Raw genomic sequence first — 25,906 nt, 5'->3', positions numbered from 1 at the left:
ACGATGGGAGCCTGGTCTGGCTGCAGCGCCGAAGGCCTCCCCACTCCACCGTCCTTCTTTTGCTATCTCCGGGAGTGCTCGGGCACAGAAACTTTCCTTCTAAGTGCGCAGGCGCGAGGCAGGGTTTTGGGACCCGGCAGGGAAGACTGGAAGAGAGGAGGGGAGGGGAGAGCTGGGAGGCGGGAGGGCAGGGGGCGGGGGAGAGTGGATTAAAATAAGGAGGCGGCTCTCAGGGAAAGGACCAGTGCAGTCTGAACTCCAATCTCCCGGCCACATTCCCAGGTGCTCCGGGCAGAATCAGTCCCAGACCGCGAGAGGCTCGCGGGCTCCCCGGCTGAAGGGATCCCCGAGCAATCCCGAGCCCAGAGCCGTCTCAGGATCGGACTGAGCCAGAGGCAGCGGCAAGAGTGCATATCGGACCCGCGCGACCAGAGACTGTCCACCTCGACAGAACCAAACGTCTGTGCCCTCCGTGCCCACGGCCACTGACTGCTGAGGCGGGACAGGCAGAGAGACGAACGTCGGGGGACCGGGGCTCCTAGAGGGTAAGTGCCCCTTCGATTCTCTTCCAGTCTGCCTGTGTATCCGTGGATGCGTGGGACTGGACTGGCCCTCTCAGCTACCACAGCCCTGCTGTGTACTGGGCATCAGTGGGTCAGCAGCGTGTATGGGGGGGAAGGGGGGTCTGGGTATGCCAGTCCTGGACGTCTCTGCCCTGGGGTTTCTTTGATAACCCCTAACACATAAATTCGCGCGCGCGCGCGCGCGCGCGCACACACACACACACACACACACACACACACACACACACACACACACACACACACACGCACTCCTCATCCCTCCAGGCTCCTAAACATTTCGTCTCCTCCCTTCCCAAAGTGAAGGGGTCTCACTTGAGAAAACGCCGGGATTGCTGCTCCCAGCACCCGGAGGATCTGCGCCAGAGCGCATCCTGAGTTAGATCCAGGGAGATGAGAGCCGCTTTCTGGGGGCCCATCCCTTTGCACCCCAGTGACTCCCCCCACCCTAGTGCCTCTGACACTTGGCCAAGGCTCCCCGCAAAAAGGGACAGAATTTTCAGATTAGCCTCAGCTTTGGAAAGATGATTCCCTTTTTAAAAAACCAGCCAGTCTAAAAGTTTCCACGCCATAAACGTTTTGAAGGCTGTCCTCCCCTGGAGAGCCGCGGCCCCGGAGCTAGAGCCCAGAAGGCAGGAGGGAGTGAAGCTCTGGGCTTTGGCTACACTGGGACAGGTGCATGCCCGGCCAGTCGGCAGAAGAATAGGAATTTGATTCTAAGACTGCAGGACCCACCGTTAGAAGAGTCCTCAGGGACCATTAGTGTAATCCCTTCATTGGACAGGGGTGGAAAACTGAGGCCCAGTGACTAGAAGAAGAAGGGACTGAGGCAAAGTCCCACACCTAGGAGCAACCTGGATCCAGGCACCAACTCCAAACCCAGGGATATGCGGGGCCGCCTCATTTGCTTTGCCCCAAGGGCTCTGGGAAAGATTCCCCGACCCTTCCTCTTTTCCCCCTGCTCTGCCGGGTTCGCCGCTCGGTCCTAGGTTTCGCTCTCGCCCCTTATTTCCAGCTCGGTCCTCCTAATCTCTCAAGGTGCCTGAACACAGCCACCTCTCCCTGGACCAGAGACCAGTGGCCCAACGGAGCCACGAGCTAAGTACACTCGACCGGCTTCGGCGCTCACTAGACCCGGGTCTGGGCACTAGGGGAGAGCGGCAGCCAGAGCCAAAGTCCTGAAGAAGAGAGAAGTGGGCAGGGGGACCCCCACTTCCTACTCCTGTTTTTCATTAGGCCCAATTAAGCCAGAATGTTCCACTTGTAGCGCGAGGGAAGAATACGGTTTCCAGACCTAGAAGACTGGGGAGCGGAGCGCTCGGGAGAAGAGAGCGAGGCCCGCTCCAAGAGCCGCTACAGACTGTCTCAGGAGCCCCGGAGTCCTTTGCTGTGGCCCCGGGTAGAGGGAGTTCCACAGCCAGCCCGGGAGAACTGGCTGCCTTGGTCTCAGTCTCACCGAGGGAACTAACCGAAGGAAGGAGGGAAGGAGCTGGTCGGGGAGGGTGCGGGGCCCCGGGCTCTTGGGTCCACCCGGGAACGCTATTCCAACCGCTTCACGGGGTGGCGACCCGAAACCTAAGACACGTCCTGGGTAGCTGACATCCCGCGGCTGCAGGTTTCGAATTCTCTTCCATTCTAGGATTTGGGGGATAGTTGGCTAGGGACCGCTTCGCCGGCCCACACAACCTTGACCAGCTAGGCAGTCGTTCGCTGCAGGAGGGGACCGGCAGCCCTTGCCTGGAGCTAGCTAGCCCCGACGCAGGGTCCTAAGCCCAGTGCTCATTTACGTAAGCAATTAAGGCTTCTACGGTCAATTAGACCCGAATAAGCCTCTAATGGATTCTGCACAATCCATTAATACCGCAATACCACGGGGGCTGGGGAGACTGGGGCCTGTTTGTGCTGAACTTGCAGGGCCTGCCTCGGGCTCCCACGGGCTTCTGCACTCCCCTTCGGTCAGCACTGGGCGTCCGCGGACACTCAGGGGAGCTTCCAGAAAGCCCCAGGGCAAGGACGCCTCTCTTGGACCCAATTCCGTTGTCTGCGGGTTTCCCAAAAGCCATTGTACAATAGGACCAGTTTGCTCCACTCCCTGCTTAGGAGATGGTGTAATTAAAATAAAAGCAGGCTCACCAGCGCCTAACTAGGAATATAAAGAGCACTCCGGCGGGGTTGGGGTGGGGGGCCTGAGATGGACTGTGGTGCCGGGCCGAGGGCCCTGCTTCTAAGTTACGCCGGAGCCAGGCGGGGTCTGGCTCTTATTGGGAAGGGGGGGTGGTGGAGCTGGTAGCTCCCGTTCTCTCGCTGTGTGTGTGTGTGTGTGTGTGTGTGTGTGTGTGTGTGTGCGCGTCCCCACCTTGCTCAGGGGGTTGCTCCAAAGTCTGGAATAGTGCTCTCTCTTTTCACGTTCCCACTACGTGAAAGTCACTGTGGTTTCCCAAAGTCGTTCCGAGACCAAGGCGAGCTCTTCGAAGCGAATTTCGGAAGGCTGGGGAGGTCGAGGGGGGATCGTGATAATACTAATGTAAACAAGCGTTTCTCTAGTTCTTGTAGCACTAATTTAAGCTTCACAACTCGCTTTCCTCAAGACTGGCCTGGGATGGAGTGCGGTTCTTACGTTGCGTAAAATGGGGGTGAGAAGTCTTGTCCCTCCTTTGTATAGATAAGGAAGGTGAGGCATAGAGAGAAGGGGAAACGACTGGCCCAGGGTCACTTAGCCCAGAGGTAATATTCGAAGACTTGTTCTTCCTGCCTTCCGATGCCTTCGTTTCAAACACCCGCTTTCCTGCCAGCCCTGCTTGGCCTCGCCTTGTAACCTCCCCCGGCCTTGAGACGAGTCCAGCAGCCTTGAGTTCTCGGCTTGAGGCCCTGCGGCTGAAGGCTATTGGGAAAGGGTAAAGCTCCGGGAAGCACTGCTGAGAGTCCCCGGCGTTCGCGTTTGTGGCGCTTTAACCTTTATAAAGCGCTTTAATACGAACTAGCCGGGGACATCCAAGGGGTGTCCCTTTCACTTAATCAGCCACGCTTCTGCGACCAGGTCTAAGCGAGGCCTGGGCCAGTATAGAGGTCACAGAGACCAAACGAAAAAGTCTTTGGTTTCAGGGGGCTGAGGCTCGGAAGGTCCCCGGGACGATTAGGCGATTGGGGAGAGAGACAGACAGAGAGAGACAGACACAGAGACAGAGACAGAGACAGAGAGAGACAGAGAGAGACAGAGACAGAGAGAGAGACAGAGAGAGAGAGACAGAGAGAGAGAGACAGAGAGACAGAGAGAGAGAAACAGAGACAGAGAGACAGAGAGAGAGACAGAGAGAGACAGAGACAGAGACAGAGAGACAGAGACAGACAGAGAGAGAGAGAGAACTGGAATTGTAACCTGGGTCTCTAGGCCCCCAAATTCTATCTTCAATTTACTTCGAGGTGTTGCCAATGCCCTTAAGATATCTCCACAATTCTCGAAGGGACAAGCCCTCCAGGAAACCCCAAGAACACTGGCAGAAGGCCCGGCCCAAGAGCCGGGGTTGGGCTAAGAGAGCCTGGGACCTTGCTTAGCTTGCCCACCCTTCTTCTCCTAGGGCTCGAGCCGCGCGGTGGGGCTCGTGGGGCAAGGGCACGGGCTCGGCAGCGACCGAGGGCCGCTGCGGCCGGATGCCACGGCTCTCCAGGGTCCCGCGTTCAGGCCCCGTTAACAAACGGCTGGGACGGAAGAGGAGTGGGGAGTGCTCTGCAGCGGGGCTCTGCAGGGGACAGAGATAAGGATCTGTTTACCCCGTCCGGTAGTTAACGTGGAGGTAAGCCTAAAATCAAAGAGGAAGGAGCTTCTGAGCCGAGGTTGGGAAAACCGAGAGGGGCTTTGAAGTCGTCTAAGGGATGCGTACGCCCGCGTTCCCAGGACGCACTGGGCACTTTTTCGGTGCCAAGAGCCGACCTCTCTCCTTCGTCCTTCAGATTCCGAGCCTGATCTCCCTTGGGTCTCCCCCGCCCCCCCACTTACACCGACGGACTTCTACCCCGAATTTAAAGTGATTCTTTTCCTAGGAACATAGGCTGTGGAGCAGGAGAGGGTCTCCTCCTCATGCATAAGGGGAGACTGAGGCCCAGAAGGGACTTTCCCAAGGTCGCACAGCCCTCGGAGCGTCTGTGGCAGGGCCAGGTGTAGAGTCCAATATTCCACGCTCCCTCTTTGGCCGACGCCACGTAGACTTTTCAGATATCGCTTTGTTTCTGTAAGGTGAGCTCCGGGGGCGTCCCTCTCTGCAGTCCCCTCCCATTTAGACTGGGGCATAGTTATCCCCGCCTGGCACCATGCCAGCTGGAGGGGGCCTGCTTCTACTTGTCCCACAGGTTGCCCAGCTGAACTCTCCTTCTTGCCGGACGGAAATGTGTGCGCTTCCCAGAGGCTCCCAAATGACTCCAGGTGCCCTGCCCTCTCTCCTTCCTTCCTGCCCTGGGTGCCTACCCAAGGTCTTCTTCCTTTTTTATTTTTATTTTTTTATTTTTTCCCTGGTCCTCAGCCGCTCGGACTCATCCCGCGGGGTCCTAAATGAGCAGGCTTAGTCTCTGGCTTGCCTCAGCCGACCCATGAGGACCCGCCGTACCCAAGGAGGCCGGGGCCCGTTATAACCAGAAAGCAGCTCACTGGGAAGGAGCGAGGGGATTGGAGACACGAGACCTGGCTACCAGTGTCTGCTCCAGTATCAATGAACTGTGTGCGGCGTTGGCCAAGGCATTCCCCCCTCTAATCACTGTGTCTGGCCCCACAGTAGTATAATAAATACTTGTCGGGGCTAGATGAAAGGACTCCTGAGGTCCTTTTGCGTCGTCCCAAAGTCACTTCCTCTTTCTTGAAACTCAGTTTTCCCATCTGCCATCTGGGATGAACAATCCTTGCCCTTCCCAAGAGGATGGAAGCGGAAGGCATTAGTATAAAGTATGCAAATTAACTTCATTTAACCTCGTCTTTTTTTAGGCGTGTGCTTCCCACAGCTTTCTGAAAGAGGTTTTCTGTCTGTCTGCTCCCTCTCTCCCCAAATCTCCAAGTAGAACCGGCAGCCCAGAGACTGGCCAAGGGGTGGGGCCGCCCAAGCAGAATAACTGTGAGGCCTGCAGTTAACTCCGGGGCGAGCGCGCGGCCTTCGGGACCCCCCCCCACACACACACATACCCACCACCAGGTTTCAGGTAGCCTCAGGCAGCGTCCCCTCTCCAGGTCTCCTCCTCTTTTCTTTGGGGTCCAGGCATCTGCCACAGGGGAAGGAGCACCTCCTCCCTGCTGTCCTGACAGAGAATTATGGGGGTCTCCGTAGCCCAGCCTAGGTGTGGGGGCTGCTCCTGGAGGTGTTTGAATGCAAGTGCTGAGGGCTGGTAGGGCCGGGCTTCGGCCCCGCACCTTTCTTCCACCAGTACAGTTTCCATTTGAATAACCATCGCTCACCTGTCTATAGGACCTTTTGAGAAGAAGGTAGTGCAAGCCTTTTTGTAAGCCCCTTCCTGCCTTCTCAGATCTGCAGTCCTAGAGAGTGGCCGCCACAGCCGGGAAGGAGCCGGAAGTTCTTTTGGAATCAGAGAAAGGAGACGCAGTTTGTGTTTGAGGTGGGGTGGGGGACAAGGACCTGGCCTGCACAGGCCGAGGACTTAGTCAGATGCTCTGGCCTTTATTTGCTTTATGTCCTGCGTAAGTTGCTTCCTCTCTGCGTGCTCGGAATAGATAAGGTCGGGTTCAGAACTGACAGTCTGCATTGTGATGTATCTTCCAAAAACATTAAGGACCTCCCGTGTACAAGGTTCTCCCAGCTAGGACCAAGAAGGCTGCTCCTGGGCTGCCGAGGTGGCAGACCCACTGGGACTGAGTCGGTGGAATCCTTTCCCAATCCGGAAAGGTAGCTTGGTCCCAAGAGGGATGTCTTCTGGCACTGTCTTTCCGGGCAGTGGGTAGCCTCCAATCACGCTCTCTCCCCAGTCCAAAAGGCCCTCTTTGGTGCAGGGACTAGGGGCCAGCCTGGGAGGGTGGGCACTGACGGATTCTGAGCGGCTAAGTGAAGCAGGGCCAGGGGGCGTCGGGGTGCTCCAGGGTCCCCTCGTCGCCCCCCCCCAGCTGCGGGAGAGTGAGCCAGGCCAAGATTTGCTTGTTCAAGGGGGAAGAGGGAAGGCCTGCTTGGCATGCCCCGAAATTGAGGGGTAGGAAGGAGCATGAGGGAGGGATAGGAACCTAGTGATATTGGCTTCGTGTTCTCTGCTAGGAAAAACAAGAATGAGGCCTGAGAAAACTGGTTCGGTTAAAAGACAAACGGCCACTAGCTGTGTGACCCTGGACAAGTCACTTAACCCTCATTGCCCCACGGGGAAAAAAAGAAAAGAAAAAGAATAAAGGGAAAAAAAGAAAAAAAAGACAAATGGCCTTTCGATATAGAGTCGGAGGACTTGGGATCCCATCCTGCCTTTGTTACCTACTAGCTGCGTGACTTTGGACAAGTCTTTTCTCCTCTCTGGGCCTCAGTGTCCCCATATGTAAAAGGAAGGGGTTGGTTTAGCATGTTTTCTAGGGCTCCTTCTAAGCCGGGCTGGCCGGGCTTCTCCTGCTCTCGGGTTTTCTGTGCCGCACGAGCCTTCAAAGGGTCCTTGCGCCTTGTGCAGAATAGGGGCGGAGCAGAGCCACCAGGGAAGAGATCCTGGGTTGGTTTGCTGAGGTAGAATGTGACAATGTATATATTTGTCGTCTTCTCTTAGCGCCAGCGCCTCTGGGTTACTTTCTCTGTCTGTGCTTATTATTTCTTTGGGCTTGTCTCTGGGCTAAAGGGCCACGTACACAACTCGGTTTGCGCCCGTTGTCCCTGTGAGTACTGATTTCTGCTTTCCCGCTTGTGGGTTCACCAGCCTTTTTACAATCGCCCCTACCCCCTGCCGTTGTCGCCCCCGCTGCGTGCGAGCGTCTCCCTCTTTGCTCAAGTTTCTCCCAGTGTCTGGGTGTTTGTTTATTCCTGGATGCAAGCGGCTCTTTGGATTTGTGTCTCTTTGTGTTAGTGTATGTTTGTGTTTATCCCCAGGGCGGCCCAAGTGAGGCCCAGTGTTTGTGTTTCTCGGAGGATAAGTGTTTATTGCTGTGGGTTAGTCTCGGCGTGAAGGTGTGTCTGTTTGGATCTCTCCCGGTGTATTTGTTTCTCTGTATGTGAAACCTTGTGTGTCTGTGTTTACCTTCCAGTGCCAATGTGTTTCTTGTTTGCTCTTCTCTGAGTGTGAAAGTTTATTTCTGTTTGTGTGGTGTGTGCGCGCGTGCGCTCGAGTGGCGCGAGCTACAGTCCCCCTCCCCAGATCTGATCCAAAGTCCCTGACGCAGGAACGGAGAAACGAGGCAGATCCAGGGCAAGACGTGGTAATTGTTCTGACAGTTAAGGCGGGGGCGGGAGTGCTCTGACAACAGAAGAGATGTCCCTGTGTCTCCCGGCTTCCTCATGAGTCCATAGGGTTTGCTAGGGGGTAGCTCACTCAGAATTCCTCACCTCAATGCCTGAGGTCCAGCATCCTATCAGTGAGGGAGCCCGAAAGTCAGAAGATTTGGGGTTCGAACGCCAGTTCTGGCACTCACTACCTCAGTCTCTGTCTCTGTCTCTGTCTCTGTCTCTGTCTCTGTCTCTGTCTCTGTCTCTGTCTCTCTCTGTCTCTCTCTCTGTCTCTCTCTCTGTCTCTCTCTCTGTCTCTCTCTCTGTCTCTCTCTGTCTCTCTCTCTCTCTCTCTCTCTCTCTCTCTCTCTCTCTCTCTCTCTCTCTCTCTCTCCCTTCCTCCTCCCCTCCCCCCAATTTCCTCTTCTGTAACGTGAAGTATTTGGAGTCCCGTGATCTTGAAAGTCTCTCCTTTCCACCTCTAAATCCTAAATCCCAGGGACTACGAAAAGCTGGCACTGTTGGTCTTGGGATTCGGGCCTTCGAGCTGCCTTTCGCTTTGGCCACTGCCTGGTCATTGCCGGGGTGGGGGCGGGGGTGGGGGGGTTGGGGATCTTTGCTCTGCCCGGTCATTTCCAATGAGTTCTTTGCTTCTCCTTCGTCCTAACTGTCCGGGGTGGCGGCGGCTGTGAGGGAACAAGGGCTAGATAACCCCAAGGAGGCCCAGCTCTGAATTTCTTCTCCCCCTCTCCTATTCCCGCCCCTTTCTCTTTCCCGCGCAGGCTGGAAATCGTGTTGCGACCGCCATGGGCAGCAAGACCCTCCCGGCGCCCGTGCCCATCCACCCGTCACTTCAGCTCACCAACTACTCGTTCCTGCAGGCTGTGAACGGGCTGCCTGCCGTGCCATCAGAGCACCTGCCCAGCCTGTACGGCTTTAGTGCCCTGCACGCCGTGCACCTGCACCAGTGGACCCTGGGCTACCCTGCCGTACACCTGCCTCGTTCTTCTTTCGCCAAGGTGCCCGGCGCCGTGTCCAGTCTCGTGGACGCCCGCTTGCCGTTGCCCGCCTTTCCCTGGTTCCCGCACGTTATCCAGCCCAAACCTCAGGACGGGGGAGCTGGCGGGCCGCCGCTCAAGGCCAAACCGCGCTTCGACTTCGCCAACCTGGCCTTGGCCGCCACCCAGGAGGACCCGTCCAAGCTCGGCCACGCCGAGGGCCCTGGCTCGCCTCCGCCGGGGCTCAGCGCCCTGCTCGACGTGACCAAGCTGTCGCCAGAGAAGAAGCCCACCCGCGGCCGCCTGCCCTCCAAGACCAAGAAAGAGTTTGTCTGCAAATTCTGCGGTCGTCATTTCACCAAGTCCTATAACCTGCTGATTCACGAGCGAACGCATACCGACGAGAGGCCGTATACTTGCGACATCTGTCACAAGGCATTCCGGAGACAGGACCACCTCCGAGACCACAGGTGAGAGGGAGACCCTTCCTCCCCCCCACCCCGTAGCTTTCCCAAACTACCCACCAGGCAACCATCAAGGACCCCAGGAGGTCTACACAACCAGCTAGGTTGGGGGCCAAGATCTGAGGGCAATGGGCATGATCTGGAAAGCCAAGAGTGCTAGGTTTACTCTGGTCTCTGCCACTTGATAAAGATTAAACTTTGCGGGCAAGTCACGTGCTCCCTGAGCCCCAGCTTCCTCAGCCGCGGAACGCCCTGAACAGAAGACTAGAGGAACTCAAAGAACCTCAAGGGGAAGAGGGGAGGGGGGCTTTGCTTCTGTCCTTCAGGGGTTATATTTTTATCCCAAAAGGAAGATAGAAACTCATATCCCTCCCATCCTGACCTCTAGCTATCTGGCCAAAACCGGCGCCCGGAGGATTATTCCGCAGAGCTAAATCTCTCAGCCTGATTTCCGGACTCTGGGCCCCAGTAGCTCCAATCCCACCAGCCGATATCGGTTGCGTTTATTATAATTATTTTAATTATTAGTCAGGTGCTGCCCTTCTCCAGGAACCTGTTGTTGTTACCCACGTCCCTTCTAGATTTTGTTAACAAACGCCGGTCCCTATCCCAGCCCCGGACACAGGATATTAGGTCTCTCTGGCCTTTACCCCGGGTTTTCCCAAACTCTAAGTACTGGGGGGTCTCCCCTGGCTCTTAATCTGGGTCACTCGGGTTCCACTGTCTGCGAGCTCGTTTGGCCTCTACCCCAGAGAGTCCCCTCTAGCCCCCAACACGGGGTTCTGATAGCCTTTGGTGGTTTTTATACTGGTTGGGAGATGGGAGGCAGGCGCGAGAGTCCTCGAAACAAGCTTAGACTTATGGAAGTCCCTTCGTTTTTTGTCAAGTGTTAGAAATAGTCTCTTCTTTCCCGCGCAGGTATATTCACTCTAAAGAGAAGCCCTTCAAGTGCCAGGAATGCGGAAAGGGGTTTTGCCAGTCGAGGACTCTAGCCGTCCACAAGACGCTGCACACGCAAGTGAAGGATCTCAAAGTCAACAAAATCAAATGCTGAAGGTCCGTGCCCACCAGGGCCCATCGGCAGAACTCGAAGGAAGTGGCCTCCGCCCCTGGTCCCAGGCAAAAGCCCGAGATCCCTCAGCCTGGAGCAGAGGAAGGAGGTGCCAGCTACTGGCAGGGCCGGGAGCGAAGGCCAGGCTCTGCCTCTCTCTGACGCTTATGCCCAGGCTCCAGGGGCTTCAAGGGGCTCTCACAGGACGGACCAGGCCACCCTGGCCGCAGGCTTGTGGATGGAGGGGCGGCGGCCAGTCCACTGCCCGCCTGGACTCAGAAACTTTGCGCCAAGAGGTGGAGCTCAAGGGTCGGTCGCGGGGCTCAAGTGGGAAAGGGCGACCCAGCCTCCGCTGAAGCCTCTGGCTCCTCCCCCCAGTGTTACTGTGACATCGTTCCATTGTTCCCGAGTTCCGTTGTTGCAGCGTTACTTTGTTGCTGTTAAGTGGTTGCAGCGCTACATTGTTGCGGCATTATATTACATTACAAACTTTCTCTGTAAGTTTCCTTTCTGGGCAAATTTCTCTTTCCTCGCTCGAGTGTGCCTAGAATTGGCACACAGAGGTTGGAGAAAGGAGAGAGGTTAGGGAGAGGGGAGAACTTGCCGTGAGCTGCTCCCTTGCAAATTCAAGCGGCCCCAGAACCCCAGGGGATGCTGCGAAGCAGGCTCATGTCGGAACGCCCCAAACACCTCCACCGCCTCGAACAAAACCCATCAGATTTGGAAGGTCTCCCGGTGGGGTCCTGCAGTGGACTGAGCCTCCCTCCTCCACCTCCCCACTCGCCCATCCCTGGACTCCCTCAGTTTGCGTCCAGGAGTCCATGAACACAGCCTGGGGGAGCCCGCGTATAGAAACTCTGAAAGACTGAGGGACTAGCGAAGTAAACCAAGCTGGCCCCTCCCCGCTCCGCCTGGAACGTTCGGGAGGTGGCCAGGCGCGCCTGGCTTCGCACCAGGACAGAGCTCTTTAATGGAAAAGACCAACAAGCTTGTTAATGTGTATTATTATTATTTTTTAATTTTCCTAACAGTGTAACCAAAGTGAGAGAGAGGTCACATTTTCTTGGTTTCTGTAAGGCGAGAGGAGAGCGGCGGGCGGTGTGGCTGTTGGCACTTTAGGCTGATGATTGGGAAAAGGACATTTATCACTGGAGTTCGGGCTGTTTGTTATTGATGTTTAAGATATATTAAAATAAATGGCTATTTTATAGGCTGCCGAGGCTGCGGGAACGAAGGTTTCACTTCCAGACTCGGGCAATTCCGAGCATTTTTTTTCCCCTGCGTGAGAGAAGTTTTCTCCCAAATTACTAATGTATCCATGTCCTAGAGAATCAAAAAAGGAGCAACGGAGGGACTGTTTCTTTCCCTTTTCCCTTTTGTCCTCTTCTCCCTCTCTTTGCCTCTCCTCCCCCCCTCCCTGTTCCTCTCCTTCCCCCTCCCCCTCCCTTCCCCCTTCCTCTCCTTCCCCTTCTCCCTCCCCTTCCCCTCTTCCCGTCTTCCTCTCCTTCTCCCTCTCCTCCCTCTCCCCTCTTCTTCTCCTTCCCCTTTCCCTCCCTTTCCCCCTTCCCCTTTCCCCCTTTCCTTCCCCGTCTTCCTCTCCCCCTCTCCCCCCTCTTCACCTTTCTCCTCTTTTCCTCTGTCTTCCTTCATTTCCTTTCCTCTCCCATCCTCTCCCTTTTCTTCTTCCCTCCACTCCCTCTCTCTTTGTGACTATCTCTGGTTTTGTGTCTCTTATCCTGCCCCTTTCTACTACGAAGGACGCCGGGGTCTTGGATTTGGGAGGGGAAACCCAAACAGTCCTGGAAATATTATTGGGACAAGATGAATCCAGTCCCTTGGGTGTAACAATCCCTTCGGCCTCCTTGGGGCCCTCGCGGGGGCCATCTGAAAGTTGTGCCTGATTTGTAGTTGTGGTTGCTTGGTCTGACAAGCCTACGGGTGCGACCCGTTCCCCCTAGCTCTCAGGCAAGCTCTCTGGCACCTCGCTCTGGGTGCTGAGCTGGATTCCCAGAGGAGGCAGTGGCTGAGTCGGGCCAGGGGCCCCTTTTCTGGGGTGTTTATTCACGGAGGCGGGGGCTCGGGGCCACCTAGGCTGAGTTGGTTCACCTGCAGCTCATACCCTACTCGTCTGTGTTTTCCTCTGTATCTGTGACTTCTGCTTGTCTGCCCCTCTCTTTTCTCTTCCCTCCCCTCTCGGAATTAGCGTGAGGGTTAGTGTTGTTATTTTCTTCATCCTCCGGTTCCTTGACTTTCCCTTCCCTCCCTCCCACAACACACAGGTATAAGGGGCAGTGCCTGCGCTGGAGGGAAGGGAGGGAGGAGGGAGGGATTCAGAATCTTGCTCTTTCACAAACTTCCCTTTGATAAACTTAGTCCATTCTCTCTAGCAACCTGAACAACCCGGGCTGGTTTGGGGACTCAGTTTCCAACCAAATCAGGTAAGAACAGATTTGAACCCCGAACCTCACACGTGCCAACGAACTGAGAAACGATTCCTGCAGTATCCATTCCTCTCTTCCCTTTCCCCCTCTGCCCTCACTCGTCTCCACAGACATCTGACCACAACAGTGTAATACACTTTAGGATTCATTCACAAGAGAATGTCCACAACAGACCCAGAAACCAGAGATCGATGGTCAGTTATAAAATGGAAAGAGAATCATCCAGGCCCAACTGGAGGGTCTTCACCCAAACTTTCTAACACCAACCTTAGCTAATGTCTCTGAGCCTGTCCTGAGCTACCCTGGTGTTCTCTAGGGTGAGGTTTTAGCTTTTGTGTGTCATTCCCCCCCCCCCCCATCATGGTTGTTACCTGCACTTCTGATGGATGGAAATGATAGATTTCATTTAGAAGGTAGTGAATTTAAAGATTTATTTCCCCCCCCCCCATCCAGGTTCACAGACACCAGCTCCACCATTTGTCCATCCTAAGTTGAGAACCCCTTCTCCACATTGTGAGCCTCTCATTTGCAGATAGGTGAGTCCTGGATAGGTTAAGTGAGGGCCATACAGTTGGTCTGTGAATTGCCTTCTATCCCAGCACCCCTTGAAAAGAAATTTTGATCAGAGCTACCAGCCTCCTGCCTAAAGTTAATTACTAAAGCAAACATTTGCCTGATTACTTCCTGGGCCTCTGGGCCCTTCCAATCCAGAGATGAAAAACCACACAGTTCTGGCCTCAGTGGGATGCAGGGGGATGGAGCAAACTGGATGTGGTGCTGGGAGAATTAGGTTTGAATCGTGCCTCAGTTACTCACTGTGTGGCCTTGGGGCGAGTCTCTATTGCTACCCTTACCTCATCTGTGAAAAAACAACAACTTGAGGTGACCCAAGTGATGCCCCAAGAAGGCTCTTGCCATCCTGGATTCTCCAGCTTCACAGAGATAACAACTACCAGCTGGCACTGGGAGGACGGATGCTTTAAAGGTTACAAAGTCATTCCCACAGGATCCTGGTTAGGGAGGGAGGCCCAAAAAGACTTTGAGTGCTGAGGTGCCTGGTCTTGCCCTGGCCACAACCACCCACCCTATGGGGCTTGCTCTTGCCCTCCTCTCCTGATCCCCAGAACTGGATCCCGACTTCTGAAAGAAGCTGAAGGCAAATTATGCCCTTGGGAATCCTGACCACATAGGGATTCTCCAACTTCCCACTCTGGGGCCTCAGATTAGTCTCTGCCTCCAAGTAAGAGTCGGGGGTCTGGACTAAGGCTTGCAGAAGAAGAAAGGATGGACAGGTTCCTCACTTCTCCCTGGCCCCTCCACCCACCCCTCTGGGCTTGACCAGGAACCTCCAATTCTACAGAGGCTAGAGACAGTTCCTCAGACACCCTTCCCACCTCAGTCTGAGCCTCCGTAGAATTTCCCTGCAGCCCCGACTGAACCTGGCATCTTTGGCACTGTGAGAGAGTAGGGTGTACAGACACATGTTGATTATTCTATTGGGGATTACATTTTGAAAAACATTCTGCGTATACCAGAGTAAGAGGCCAACTCTCTTTTTACAGAGGGAGTCTCTAGGGCCGAGAGAGGGGTGAGGGCTTCCCTCTAGTCACAGAGAGATGCACTCTTCTCTTCCAGCCGCATACTCGTTGTTTGACTGTGGGCAGATCAGCCCCTTCTCTGAGCTGCAGTTTCTTCATTTGTAAAATGGGAATGCTGGGGAGTATTGGGGGCATTTCATTCACAAAATTCTACTCATTTCAGGGGCTAGCTTGAGTGGGTTAGGAGGAAAGGGGCCAGAGAACTGGCACTGGCTGCTAGTCGGAACCTGGCAGTCTGCTCAGCTCAGCTCAGAGGGCAGAGCAGGGACGGGGTGGGAGTGCTTGGGCACTTTCTTTTCCCCCCACTCTCTTATCCTTCCCTTCCTTGGGAGGCACTTGGCTCCTATACCCTTTGGTTTTAGGCTACTCATCTTCTCTGCCTGAAAACGCACAGAGAATCCTCGGAGTTTCGTCACTGTCTTTGAGAAACGGGCCTCAGCATCTATCTTCCACACTTCAAATATTCTCGATTTGGGACAGCACCTTTTGGAGCTGGAGGAGACTTTGGCAATGATCTAGCTACTAGTCCGGTACACTAGAATGGGGGAGGGGCACTTGGGAGCCAGAGAGGTGAAAGTGGAAGGATGATGCCTTTGTAATCAGAAAGCCTTGTTTGGAGTCTCAACTCCTCCAAAAAGTTCTGTGCATTCTTAGACGAAGAAGGAACCAGAGGCAAAGTGAGTCCCAGCTCTGAAGTTGGAGGACCTAGCTCCATAGTGTGCCTCTGAGGCTTATTTCCTGTCACCTTTGAGAGGTCACCTAATGCCTCTGGCCCTGTTCCTGTGACTAGATGACCTCTTCTTTGCCTTCTAGAATGCTTCGGTAATTCCCTCCCTTTTCTCGGCCTCCATTCTCCATTTGCTCAATCACGGATCTCAAAGGTCTCTTCCAAAGTGAGCAGTCTGGAGTAGCATCTTTAGGGATTCTCAGAGAAAAACAACCAGAGTGAGCAAGCATTCCAAAGGGCCTTTGCCCCAAAGCACAGCCCTCAGGGAGAAGCCAAGCAGAAGGTATCCTGGGAAACTCCTCCAGGGTGTGGCCATCTGTTTTTGTCTTAGTATCCCCAGGCCCTGGTATAGTGAGTGCCCAGCACAGAAGAGGCATTTAATGTTTGGGGACTATTGCTTGTTGGTTGTTGGGCTGGTGCTGTGTGCCCCTCAAGGAGACAATCTCCACAGTCCTTCGGTAGTGGCCCAACAGACATACTGCTGACATTTTGGCCACCAACCTGCTCTCAGACAGTGAAAAAAGGAGTTTCTGGCACTTGCTTGTGAGAATCTTGATGTGAGAGAAGAGATGATAAGACACATTTCTATGCTCTGTGATGAGAGGTGGGGAACTACCACCGTGAGATGATACATGCTCACTTTTGAGCTCAGCTTAGTCTCAGAGTTGTTCTTAGTTGCAAGGGAGAGCTTAATGTTGTGAGAAAAAGTATCAGGAGATATCTGTGTTTAAAATCAATAAAGCTGAAAAAATGGGAGGAATTGGAGGGATAAAGCACTTTCTTCAGAGGGATGGGCAGTGGGCCAGAGAATAAATTAGAGAGGGTGAGCCTTTCAGATAGAGCCAATTCTCAGCTCAATTTTGGAAAAATCACTACCAGAATCACTCCTCCAGCCTTCCCAGGGTCGGATTTTCCAGAATATCATCATCATTCTCACCACCATCACCACAATCACCACCACTACCACCAGCACCATCTTTTCTTCTGCATCTTCTTCTTCTTCCTCCTTTTCCTTCCTCTTTTCCCATGATTTCTTTGGCATAGGGAACTTCCAAGGAGCAAATTCCCTTTAGCTCCTGCTCTGTAGTGTAGAGTCTTAGTGGCTTGAGGGCACTGGAAGGTTGACCAATTGGCCCAGAGTCTCCTAACGGTTTTATTTGTTTGTGAGGGGAGGGGCACTTGAATCCAGGCTTCCCTGACACAAAGACCAGATCTTTATTTACTTTGCCAAAGCCAGATGATATTTAGGGAATCCTTTGGCTGTCAAGACTGGAATATTAGGAGAGGAGATAGGATTACCAGGAGAGATAAACATAAACCCCAAAGGTGTCCAGAGCTCTTGGTGATGGTGGTAATAACAACAACAGCAGTAGCAACAATACTCTAATACCTCAAGGACTCATGACCTGTACGAATTCAGTCTGTAACTGGTCACACTCTAACCTAGGAAATCATCTTCAGGAATTATTCTGGGGAAAAAAGAAGGCTCCATCTGGGCCCCCTGCCTGGTGGTGAGCTGCCTGCAGAGGCTGCTCTTTAGGTAACAGACCCATAAAGCGGCACAAGGACCAAAATCAGTTTTCCTATATTAGTGGGACAATTCAAGCTTGGACTTTTCTGACTGATCTTTTGAGAACTCTAGGATCCTTTTGACCATGAGTCAGAGGAGACTTCAGTGGAAAATAAAAATAATTCAAGGTGAATAACAATAGCAATAATATTAACATTAATGATAATAACAAACAATCCATGCAATATTAATGAAATGAAGGGCCTGTTTCCCCAAGGCAGTCTAGGAAAGACTTATGCTTTCTGGTGAAGAAGGCCAAGGATTGATAGATGCTCACAGAACCCTTGGTAAATGGGCTAATGACTTAGAGAAATACATTTGGAAGCAGCAGACCAGGCAAATAAGAGGCTGACAAGAGGCCCAGGGCAACGAACTTTTCAAGTGTTACTCTGCATGGAGCCTATTCAATTGGAAAGATCTAAGATTGGTAACAAAGGGGCCTCCATAGGTGATGACACAGGAAGTCCACCAGCAGTAGGCTGACGAAGAAGCATTGAACAAATGACTGAGGCACTGGAATTTGTGTATAGAAATTGAAAGGTATGTGATAATGACTCAGAATCAGGACACCTTAAACTCTAGAAAGTTCATCCTTCAGGTGCCTGGACTTATTGATTAATGTAGGTGATGGGGGCAGCTAGGCGGTGCAGTGAATAAAGCACTAGCCCTGGATTCAGGAGGACCCGAGTTCAAAGCTGGCCTCAGATACTTGACACTTACTAGCTGTATGACCCTGGGCAAGTCACTTAACCCTCATTGCCCTGCAAGAAGAAAGAAAGAAAGAAAGAAAGAAAGGAAGAAAGAAAGAAAGAAAGAAAGAAAGAAAGAAAGAAAGAAAGAAAGAAAGAAAGAAAGAAAGAAAAAGATTAATGTAGGTGATACAGTGCAACAGTAGAACTTATAACAAATCAGGATTGCAAACATTCAGCAAGACATGAACTAGGACCGAAATTATACATCAGGGAATTGATCTCTCATAAATTCCTTGCCAACAAGTCCCCTCACATCCCCTTCAAATCCTCAAGACTCGAACACATACACACACACACACACACACACACACACACACACAGAGTACAAAATCAGGAGCATCACTGACAGAACTCCTACTTACAACTCCCTGAACATAACATTATGCTTATCCATACAAATGTAAGAACAATTTTGTTAAAAGATGTTACCCAGGGGGTGGCTAGATAGCACAGTGGATAAAGCACCCACCCTAGATTCAGGAGTACCTGAGTTCAGATCTGGCCTCGGACACTTGACACTTACTAGCTGTGTGACCCTGGGCAAGTCACTTAACCCCCATTACCCCGCAAAAAAAAATGTTACCCAAACAATTCAATAGACATGAATTATCACCTACTATGTGCCAGACATAGATATGAAAGCTATCTGATCTGACTCTTTCTGTCTCTCTCCATCCTTTTTTATCAGTTCTAGATTCTTTTTCTCCCTTACCCCTTGGGAAGGCAAGAATTTGCAGTACAAATCCCCCTCCACCCCAGTTTCTTCCTTTCCTTCTAGTTTTGACTACAGTGTTGGTTTGTGTGTGTGTGTGTGTGTGTGTATGTGTGTGTGTGTGCAAAACCTTTTTTAAATTTCATGTAATCAATCCTTTTTACTTCCCATGATCTTTTCTATCTCTTTGGTCATAAACTCATACCTTACTTAAAAATCTGACAGATAAAAATTTCCATGTTTCTCTAAATTGCTTATGATGTTACCTTTTATGTCCAAAACATATGCCCATTTTGAGTTTATCTCGATATATAGTGAGAGATGGTAGTCTGTGAGTAGTTTCTCCCAAATTGCTTTCCAGTTTCCCTGTTGATTTTTCTCAAATAGTGAGTTTTTGCCCCCCTAAAGCTTGAACCTTTGTGTTTATCAAATACTAAATTACTATCCTTCTTACCTACTATGTATTTTATATTTAATCTATTCCACTGATCTACCAGTCTATTTTTTAGCAAGTACCAGATTATTGTTATTATTATTATTATTATTATTGTTTTGTGGGGCAATGGGGGTTAAGTGACTTGCCCAGGGTCACACAGCTAGTAAGTGTCAAGCGTCTGAGACCGGATTTGAACTCAGGTCCTCCTGAATCCAGGGCCGGTGCTTTATCCACTGTGCCACCTAGCTGCCCCAGTACCATATTATTTTGATGATTATGGTTTAGAATCTGGTAAAGCTAGAACACTATCCTTCACATTTTTTTCACTGCTTTCTTTGATATTCTTGACCTTTTGTTCTTCTAGATGAATTATGTTACCATTTTTTCTAGCTATATAAAATAATTGTTGGTAGTTTATTGGTATGGAATTAAGTAAATTAATTTAGGTAGTATTGTTATTTTAATATATTGACTTGGCCTACCCATGAATTATTAATATTTCACCAGTTTTTGATCTGTCTTATTTGTGTGATAATGTTTTGTAATTATGTTTATAGTTACTGTGTGTGTCTTGGCAGGCAGATTCTCTAGTATTTAATAATGTCTGTAGTTACTTTAAGTGCAGTTTCTCTTTTTATCTCTTCCTACTGGGTTTTGTTGGTCATGTATAGAATTGCTGATGAAATCATGTTGATTTTTTTATATCCTGCAACTTTACTAAAGTTGTTAATTATTTCAGCTGTTTTTTTTTAGCTGATTCTCTAGTTCTCGAAATAAACCATTATATCATCTGAAAAAAGTCATAGTTTTGTTTCCTTGTTGCCTATTCTTATTGTTTCAATTTCTTCTTCTTGCTTTCTTGCTATAGTTGTCCTTTCTGGTACAATATTGAGTAGTAATGGTGATAATGGACACCTTGCTTCATCCCTGATCTTCCTGGGAAAGCTAACTTCCCACTAACAGACAAAGCTTGCTCCTTTTGTAGACAGATATTACTCATCACTTGAAGGAAAGCTTCATCTATGCCCTTGCTTTCTAATTTTTATGTCTCTATGTTGTTGTTTTTTTGTTACATTATTGAAGTTATTGCATATATCATTGTGTGTGTTGTTTTATTGGTTCTATTTTCCTCACTCTGCACCAGCTTCTACAAGCTCTCCCATGTTTCTCTAAATTTCTCACTTGTCAGATTTTTGTTTCAACTTGGCTTTCAATTTCACTGGTTTAGGGAGCTCCTGGTGAGAAAATGCTCTCTAGCAATGCAGGTTCATGCCTTCTCTGAAACTGCTAAGACTTAGAGAGTTGTCTGGGCCCTTGAGAGGATAAATGTGTTTCCAAGGGTCACATAGTCACTGGTCTCAGGGACAAAATTTAAACCCATTGTTTCTGACTATTTATTATTTCTGAATAACTGTCCTTCCACTACTGCCCTTCCTGCCTTTTCTTTTTTAAATGTTCATTCATCTATTTATTTATTTTTCTCTTTTTTTAAATTTAGAATGTTTTTTCCCAAATTACATGTAAAAACAAATTTTAACATTGATTTTTAAAAAAAACTTTGTGTTCCAAATTCTCTTCTTCCCTCTCTCTGCACTGCCCCCTAAGAACTCAAGAAATTTAATATAAGTTATACATTTTAGTCAGGTTGTGAAAAAAAACATACAAAAAACTTTTTAAAAGGGAACTAAAATAAAATTATACTTCAATCTGTATTCAGATACCATTAGTTCTTTCTCTGAAGATGGATTGCATTTTTCATAAGTCCTTCAGGGTTGTCTTGGATCATTGTATTGCTGAAAATAACTGAGTTATTCATAGCAGATCATCTTACAATATTACTGTTATTTTGTATACAGTACATTTCACTCTGCCTCAGCTCATATAATTGTGATAGCACCCTGCTCATCATTTCTTATAGCAGAATAGTGTTCCATCATAATTTGTTTAGCCATTCCCCAATTGATGGGCATCTCCTCAATTTTGAATTCAGCTTTTTAAAAAGTTTTTTTTGGATACTAAAATAGTAGTGGTATTACTAGGTCAAAGAGTATGCATGGTTTTGTAGTCCTTTGGCTATAGTTCCAAATTGCTCTACAGAATGTTTGAATCAGTTTACAACTTTACCAAAAGTGTATTAATGTCTCATTTTCCCCACAACCCCTACAACATTTGTCATTTTCCTCTGCTATCATATTATTCAATACAATAGGTATGAGAAAGTACCCCAGAATTGTTTTGACCTGCATTCCTCCAATCAATAGTGAGTTAGAGATTTTTTTTTCATATGGCTATAGGTAACTGATTATTTCATCTGAAAACTTCACATCTTTTCATCATCTATCAGTTGGGGAATGTCACTTGTTTTAACAAATTTGACTCAGTTCTCTATATGTTTGAGAACTGAGGCTGGTCAGACAAATTTGCTTCAATTTTTTTACAGTTAGTATTGCTAACTGTATTTCCCTCCATCCTATTCCCTCCCCATGGCATTTACTCTATTTTCTATCTTTTTTCACCCTATCCCTCCTCAAAAGGGTTTTGTTTCTGACTGCTCCCTCCCCCAATCTGCCCTCCCTTATTTCACACCCCCCCATCCTCTTCCCTTCTTAATTTCCTGCAAGGTAAGATAGATAACTATACCAAATTGAATGTATATGTTATTACCTCTTTGAGCCAATTCTGATGAGAGTAAGGCTCACTCACTTCCCCTCACCTCCCTTCTCTTCCCCTCTACTCCATAAGTTTTTTCTTGCTTCTTTTATGTGAGATACTTTACCCTATTCCACTTCTCCCTTTCCCTTTTTCCCAGTGCATTACTCTCACCCCTGTGTCAAGATAGTGGAATGTGGTTAATAAGGGGATTTAGCAGATACTAAAAGGCCCACCTGGAGATTAATCTAAACTGATTGAATTAAGTGAGAGTGATTGACTGCTGATTAGCCTACTTCCAGTTAACCAGATTGTAAGCACATCTGGCTGGCCCTTAAGAAGGTATCGTTCTCAGAAGCTAAAAACTTTGAACTTTATATCAAGACCACCTTCGGGTCCAGTGAACCAATGAATTTGGATGACGCTAGCCAATCAGCTTGAAGAACCTCCCATTTCTGGGAGGGGAACATGAAGGAGGAAGTTGATGCTGGCAGAGAAGTTCTTCCTTTTTTGGTTGAAGACATCAGCTTGGTGGCAGGACATCAAGTGGGCTGGTAGGAAAACTAGGATTTCCATGCTGTTCTCAGTATTTCCCTCTCTTTACTATCTTATATCTTTTAATAAACCCTTACAAAGCCTAAACTCGGTTATCAGTGATTTTAGCCAGTTTCCCCCCAAAACTGGGGGGACAGATTAGAACTCACATTTAGAATTTTAAAATACACAGCCCTTAATTTTATTTTTTTAAAGATATCATCCCTTCATATTCAACTCACACCTGTGCCCTCTGTCTAAATATACTCCATTCAGCTGCCCTAATAATGAGAAAGTTCTTAGGAGTTACAAGTATCATCTTCCCATATAGGAATATAAACAGTTTAACTTTTTAATATCCCTTATTATTTTTTTGTCCTGTTTACCTTTTTATGCTTCTCTAGGATCTTGTATTTGAAAGTTAAATTTTCTATTGTAACGATTGGAATGACTCCACCTGCTGGAGACTTACTGTAGAAGAGTTCTGCCCATGAAGCGAAGGTCTTTGAGGGCAAGACCAGGCCTCTTTTCTTTGGCGTCAGGAAGTGACATTGGCTAGTGGGAAGAAGAAGGAAGGGGCTGGCGCCTGGTCTCACGTTTCTTTCCTGAGGACGCTGGTGGAGAAAGCAGCTAGAAATGTGCTCTCCCTTTAATAGATAGGAATCTAGGCCTTTCCTTCTCTCTTTACCAAATTCTTATTCTCCGTAATAAATGCTTAAAAGCCTAACTCTTGATAAAGCTTATAATTTATTGGCGACCACTCATTAGATATTTTAGACAGTTTAGCTAGAATTTTAGCCCTTAACACTATTCAGCTCGGGTCTTTTCATCAAGAATGCCTGAAAGTCCTCTTTCTCATTGAATTCCCATTTTTTTTTTCTCCTGAAGGATTATAATCAGTTTTGCTGGGTAGGTGATTCTTGGTTGTAATCCCAGTTCCTTTGCCCTCTGGAATATCATATTCCAAGTCCTCCAATCCTTTTTTTAAAAGTATTTTAAAAATTTTCCAGTTACATATAAGGATAGTTTTTCACATTTGTTTTTTTTTTGTAAAAAGTACATTTTATTTGTATATTTTTTGTTAGTTTCTTATTTTTACATAATTTTATTCTTTTAGTTGTGCACTTGATTTATTTTGAATGTCTTGGAATTGAAAGCCAGATTCAGGTAATTCAAGTGCTTTTATGAGCACTTCATACTGCTTAGAACCAAGGTATGCTGCAAACATAATCTGCAGCATTATGGGAAAGACCATCTTTCTAAAGACACATCGAGAGACTCTGGTCCAGTAAGGTCCAAATATTTCCTTTCTCTGGTAGTGGAGCCAAGTTATACCTGGCTGCCAGAGCACCATTTATTAGCATGGCCAAAACAATAGGGGAGAGACCCCCAATTATCAGACCAACCATTCCACCTCTTATAATGGTACAGACTTCACAGGTTAGATCACCTGTACTCAAAGGTAAACTTACAACACTTTTGTAAATTATGTGGGTTGACAAAAATGGGAGAACAGCCATTGGTAAAGCTGATGCTATGCAAGGATGTGTCACATTTAAGATGCCTCGGAAAAAACTGTTTGCTATTAGGCCACAAAAACCTGCATTTACTCCAACATATGCTGATCCAGTTATAAGCAAATTCTGATCCAGTTCTGGAAGTTGTTTAACTTTTCTGGCTATGATTTCATTGATTGTTAATCTTCTGTTTGTATTTTCTTGATTATGTTCCATCTTGAGACCAAAATTTGAGGAATGCAGCTGAAGCTGTCCTTAAGAGATGGGAAATGTTATCTCTGGTGCTCCTAGTCGGCAGTGGCGAAGTCACAGAGCAGCCTCCACTGCAGCACCAGCTCATGGCAACGTGGGGGAAAGGGGGTGTCTTCTCTGGGCACAGCCATGTTTGTCCTTCATGGACCTCCGCATAGCCGTGGGGCCTTAACATTTGTTTTTACAGGATTTTTAGTTGCAACTTTTTTCTCCCACCCTCACTTCCTTCCCTCCTCCCCAAGAGAGAAAGCAGTCTGATATAGGTTGTATATATACAATCACATTAAACATATTTCTATATTAGTCATCTTGTGAAAGAAGAATCAGAGCACAAGGGAAAAACCTCAAAAAAGAAGGAAAAAAAGAACAGTCCAGAAGTAGAAACAGTATGGTTCAATCTACATTCATGATTCACAGTTCTTTTTTTTTTTCTGGATGTTGAGAACATTTTCTATCATGAGTTCTTTGAAACTGTTTTGGATTGTTGCACTGCTGAGAAGAGCCAAGTCTATCCCCATTGTTCATCACACAAATTTGTAGCCATCTCCTTCCCATCAAGCTTGGTCTCTCCACCAGAAGAAAACAATTATGTATTAATAGAAAGACACATACACCTAAATATATATTATTTTCTTTAGTGGCATAATGGAACTGATTTATATTTTATTTCCTCTGTCAAAATGAAGAATTTTCACATTAAAAGAGGCACAAACAATCTTTGGAAACAACTGCAAGATGGCTTATTTTATTTTAGGAGTGTTTTCTTTTTGCTGTTACTGTGTACAATGTTCTCTGGGTTCTGCTCCTCTCAGTCAGCATCAGTTCATTTAAGTCCTTCTGGGTTTCTCTGAACTCCTCCTCATCGTTTCTTATAGCACAATAGTATTCCATTACGTTCATATACTACAACTTGTTTAGCCATTCCTCTATTGATGGGCATTCTCTCTATTTCTAGTTCCTTGCCACCACAAAGAGAGCTGCTATAAATATTTTTGTACATGTAGGTCCTTTTCCCTTTTCTATGATCTCTTTGGGATACAGACCTAGCAGTGGTACCACTGGGTCAAAGGGTATGAAAAGTCCCATAGCCCTTTGGGCATAATTCCAAATTGCTCTCCAGAATGGTTGGATCAGTTCACAGCTTCACCAACAATGCGGCTTCATTCTATATGAATTCTTTCTTGCTTGGTCGAGCATCCTGTGTCCTTTATATTACACTAGTAGAAAGGGCCAAACCATGGGGAAAGGGTGAAGGAAAGTGAATATGGATAATGACAAGTGATGTCAAGATTTGGAGCAGAAGGAGGAAAAACCAATCCCCTGACAACCGTAGGGCTTGATCATAGAGGAGAGTCATGTCCCAGTGCTGTGGCATTTGCATCCATCTCCTGGATGAAGGTGGGATCACTGGGGTATTGGCTCATAGACAGAGCTGAAAGGGATATTAGGAATCATTGGGTCCAACCATCTCATTTTAAAGGGGGGACGGATGGCTGAGACCCTGGGAGGCCCAGAGTCACACAGCTATTCCATAAATGCCCAAGTCAGGAGAGATCTTTCCTGATCCCAAGTCCAGCACTTTCTTCACCACACCCATGATGTCTCTCAAGGTAGGGGAGCAGATATAACATATTTGCATGTGCCACAAAGCTTGGAGGGATCCCTAACACACAGGATTACTAGAACATTGGGCTGAATCTAATAAGAGACATTCAGGAGAGGGCAATGGAAAGAATTACCTTTGTTAAGGGCTAAAATTCTAGCTAAACTGTCTAAAATATCTAATGAGTGGTCGCCAATAAATTATAAGCTTTAGCAAGAGTTAGACTTTTAAGCATTTATTAAGGAGAATAAGAATTTGGTAAAGAGAGAGAAAAAGGCCTAAATTCCTAGCTATTAAAGGGAGAGCACATTTCTAGCTCCGCTCTCCACCAGAGTCCAAAGGAAAGAGCGCGAGACTGAGCGCCAGTCTCTTCCTTCCTCCTCCCACTAGTCCGCGTCACTTCCTGACTCCTGAAGAAAAGACTCCTGGTCTTGCCCTCAAAGACCTTCGCCTCATGGGCAGAACTCTTCTACAGTAAGTATCCAGCAGGTGGCGTTATTCCAATCGTTACAGTCCCCCCTGTTGTTCCTCAAGAAACAAAATGTTTCCTTGACGGAACAGTAAAAAGAATATAATAACTATTGCTAACTAATAATATGTGAACAACAATATAGAAAAGGAAGAGAGGAAAGTTTTGTTCAGAGG

At 48.7% G+C, this 25,906-nt stretch overlaps 2 protein-coding genes across 2 annotated transcripts; one reads left to right on the top strand and one right to left on the bottom strand.

Annotated features, from left to right (window-relative positions):
* The first annotated feature begins 319 nt into the window (after positions 1–319).
* On the top strand, positions 320–11,602 carry OSR1 (odd-skipped related transcription factor 1). The gene is made up of 3 exons (XM_043987826.1): positions 320–545; positions 8,740–9,425; positions 10,338–11,602. The coding sequence occupies exons 2-3, from the start codon at positions 8,764–8,766 to the stop codon at positions 10,471–10,473; spliced, it is 798 nt and encodes a 265-aa protein (XP_043843761.1). The 5' UTR covers positions 320–545; positions 8,740–8,763; the 3' UTR covers positions 10,474–11,602.
* Positions 11,603–22,994: 11,392 nt separating this feature from the next.
* On the bottom strand, positions 22,995–23,633 carry LOC122739669 (transmembrane protein 126A-like). Its single transcript, XM_043981319.1, is given in 2 exon segments — positions 22,995–23,180; positions 23,182–23,633. Coding segments are annotated over 2 exon segments (627 nt in total). The 5' UTR covers positions 23,623–23,633.
* Between the last annotated feature and the right edge of the window lie 2,273 nt (positions 23,634–25,906).

The sequence above is a fragment of the Dromiciops gliroides genome, chromosome 2, assembly GCF_019393635.1.
Source record: "Dromiciops gliroides isolate mDroGli1 chromosome 2, mDroGli1.pri, whole genome shotgun sequence".
NCBI lineage: Eukaryota > Metazoa > Chordata > Mammalia > Microbiotheria > Microbiotheriidae > Dromiciops > Dromiciops gliroides.
Note: the sequence above shows the minus strand (reverse complement) of the source record. Positions and strands in the feature narration are given on the sequence as shown.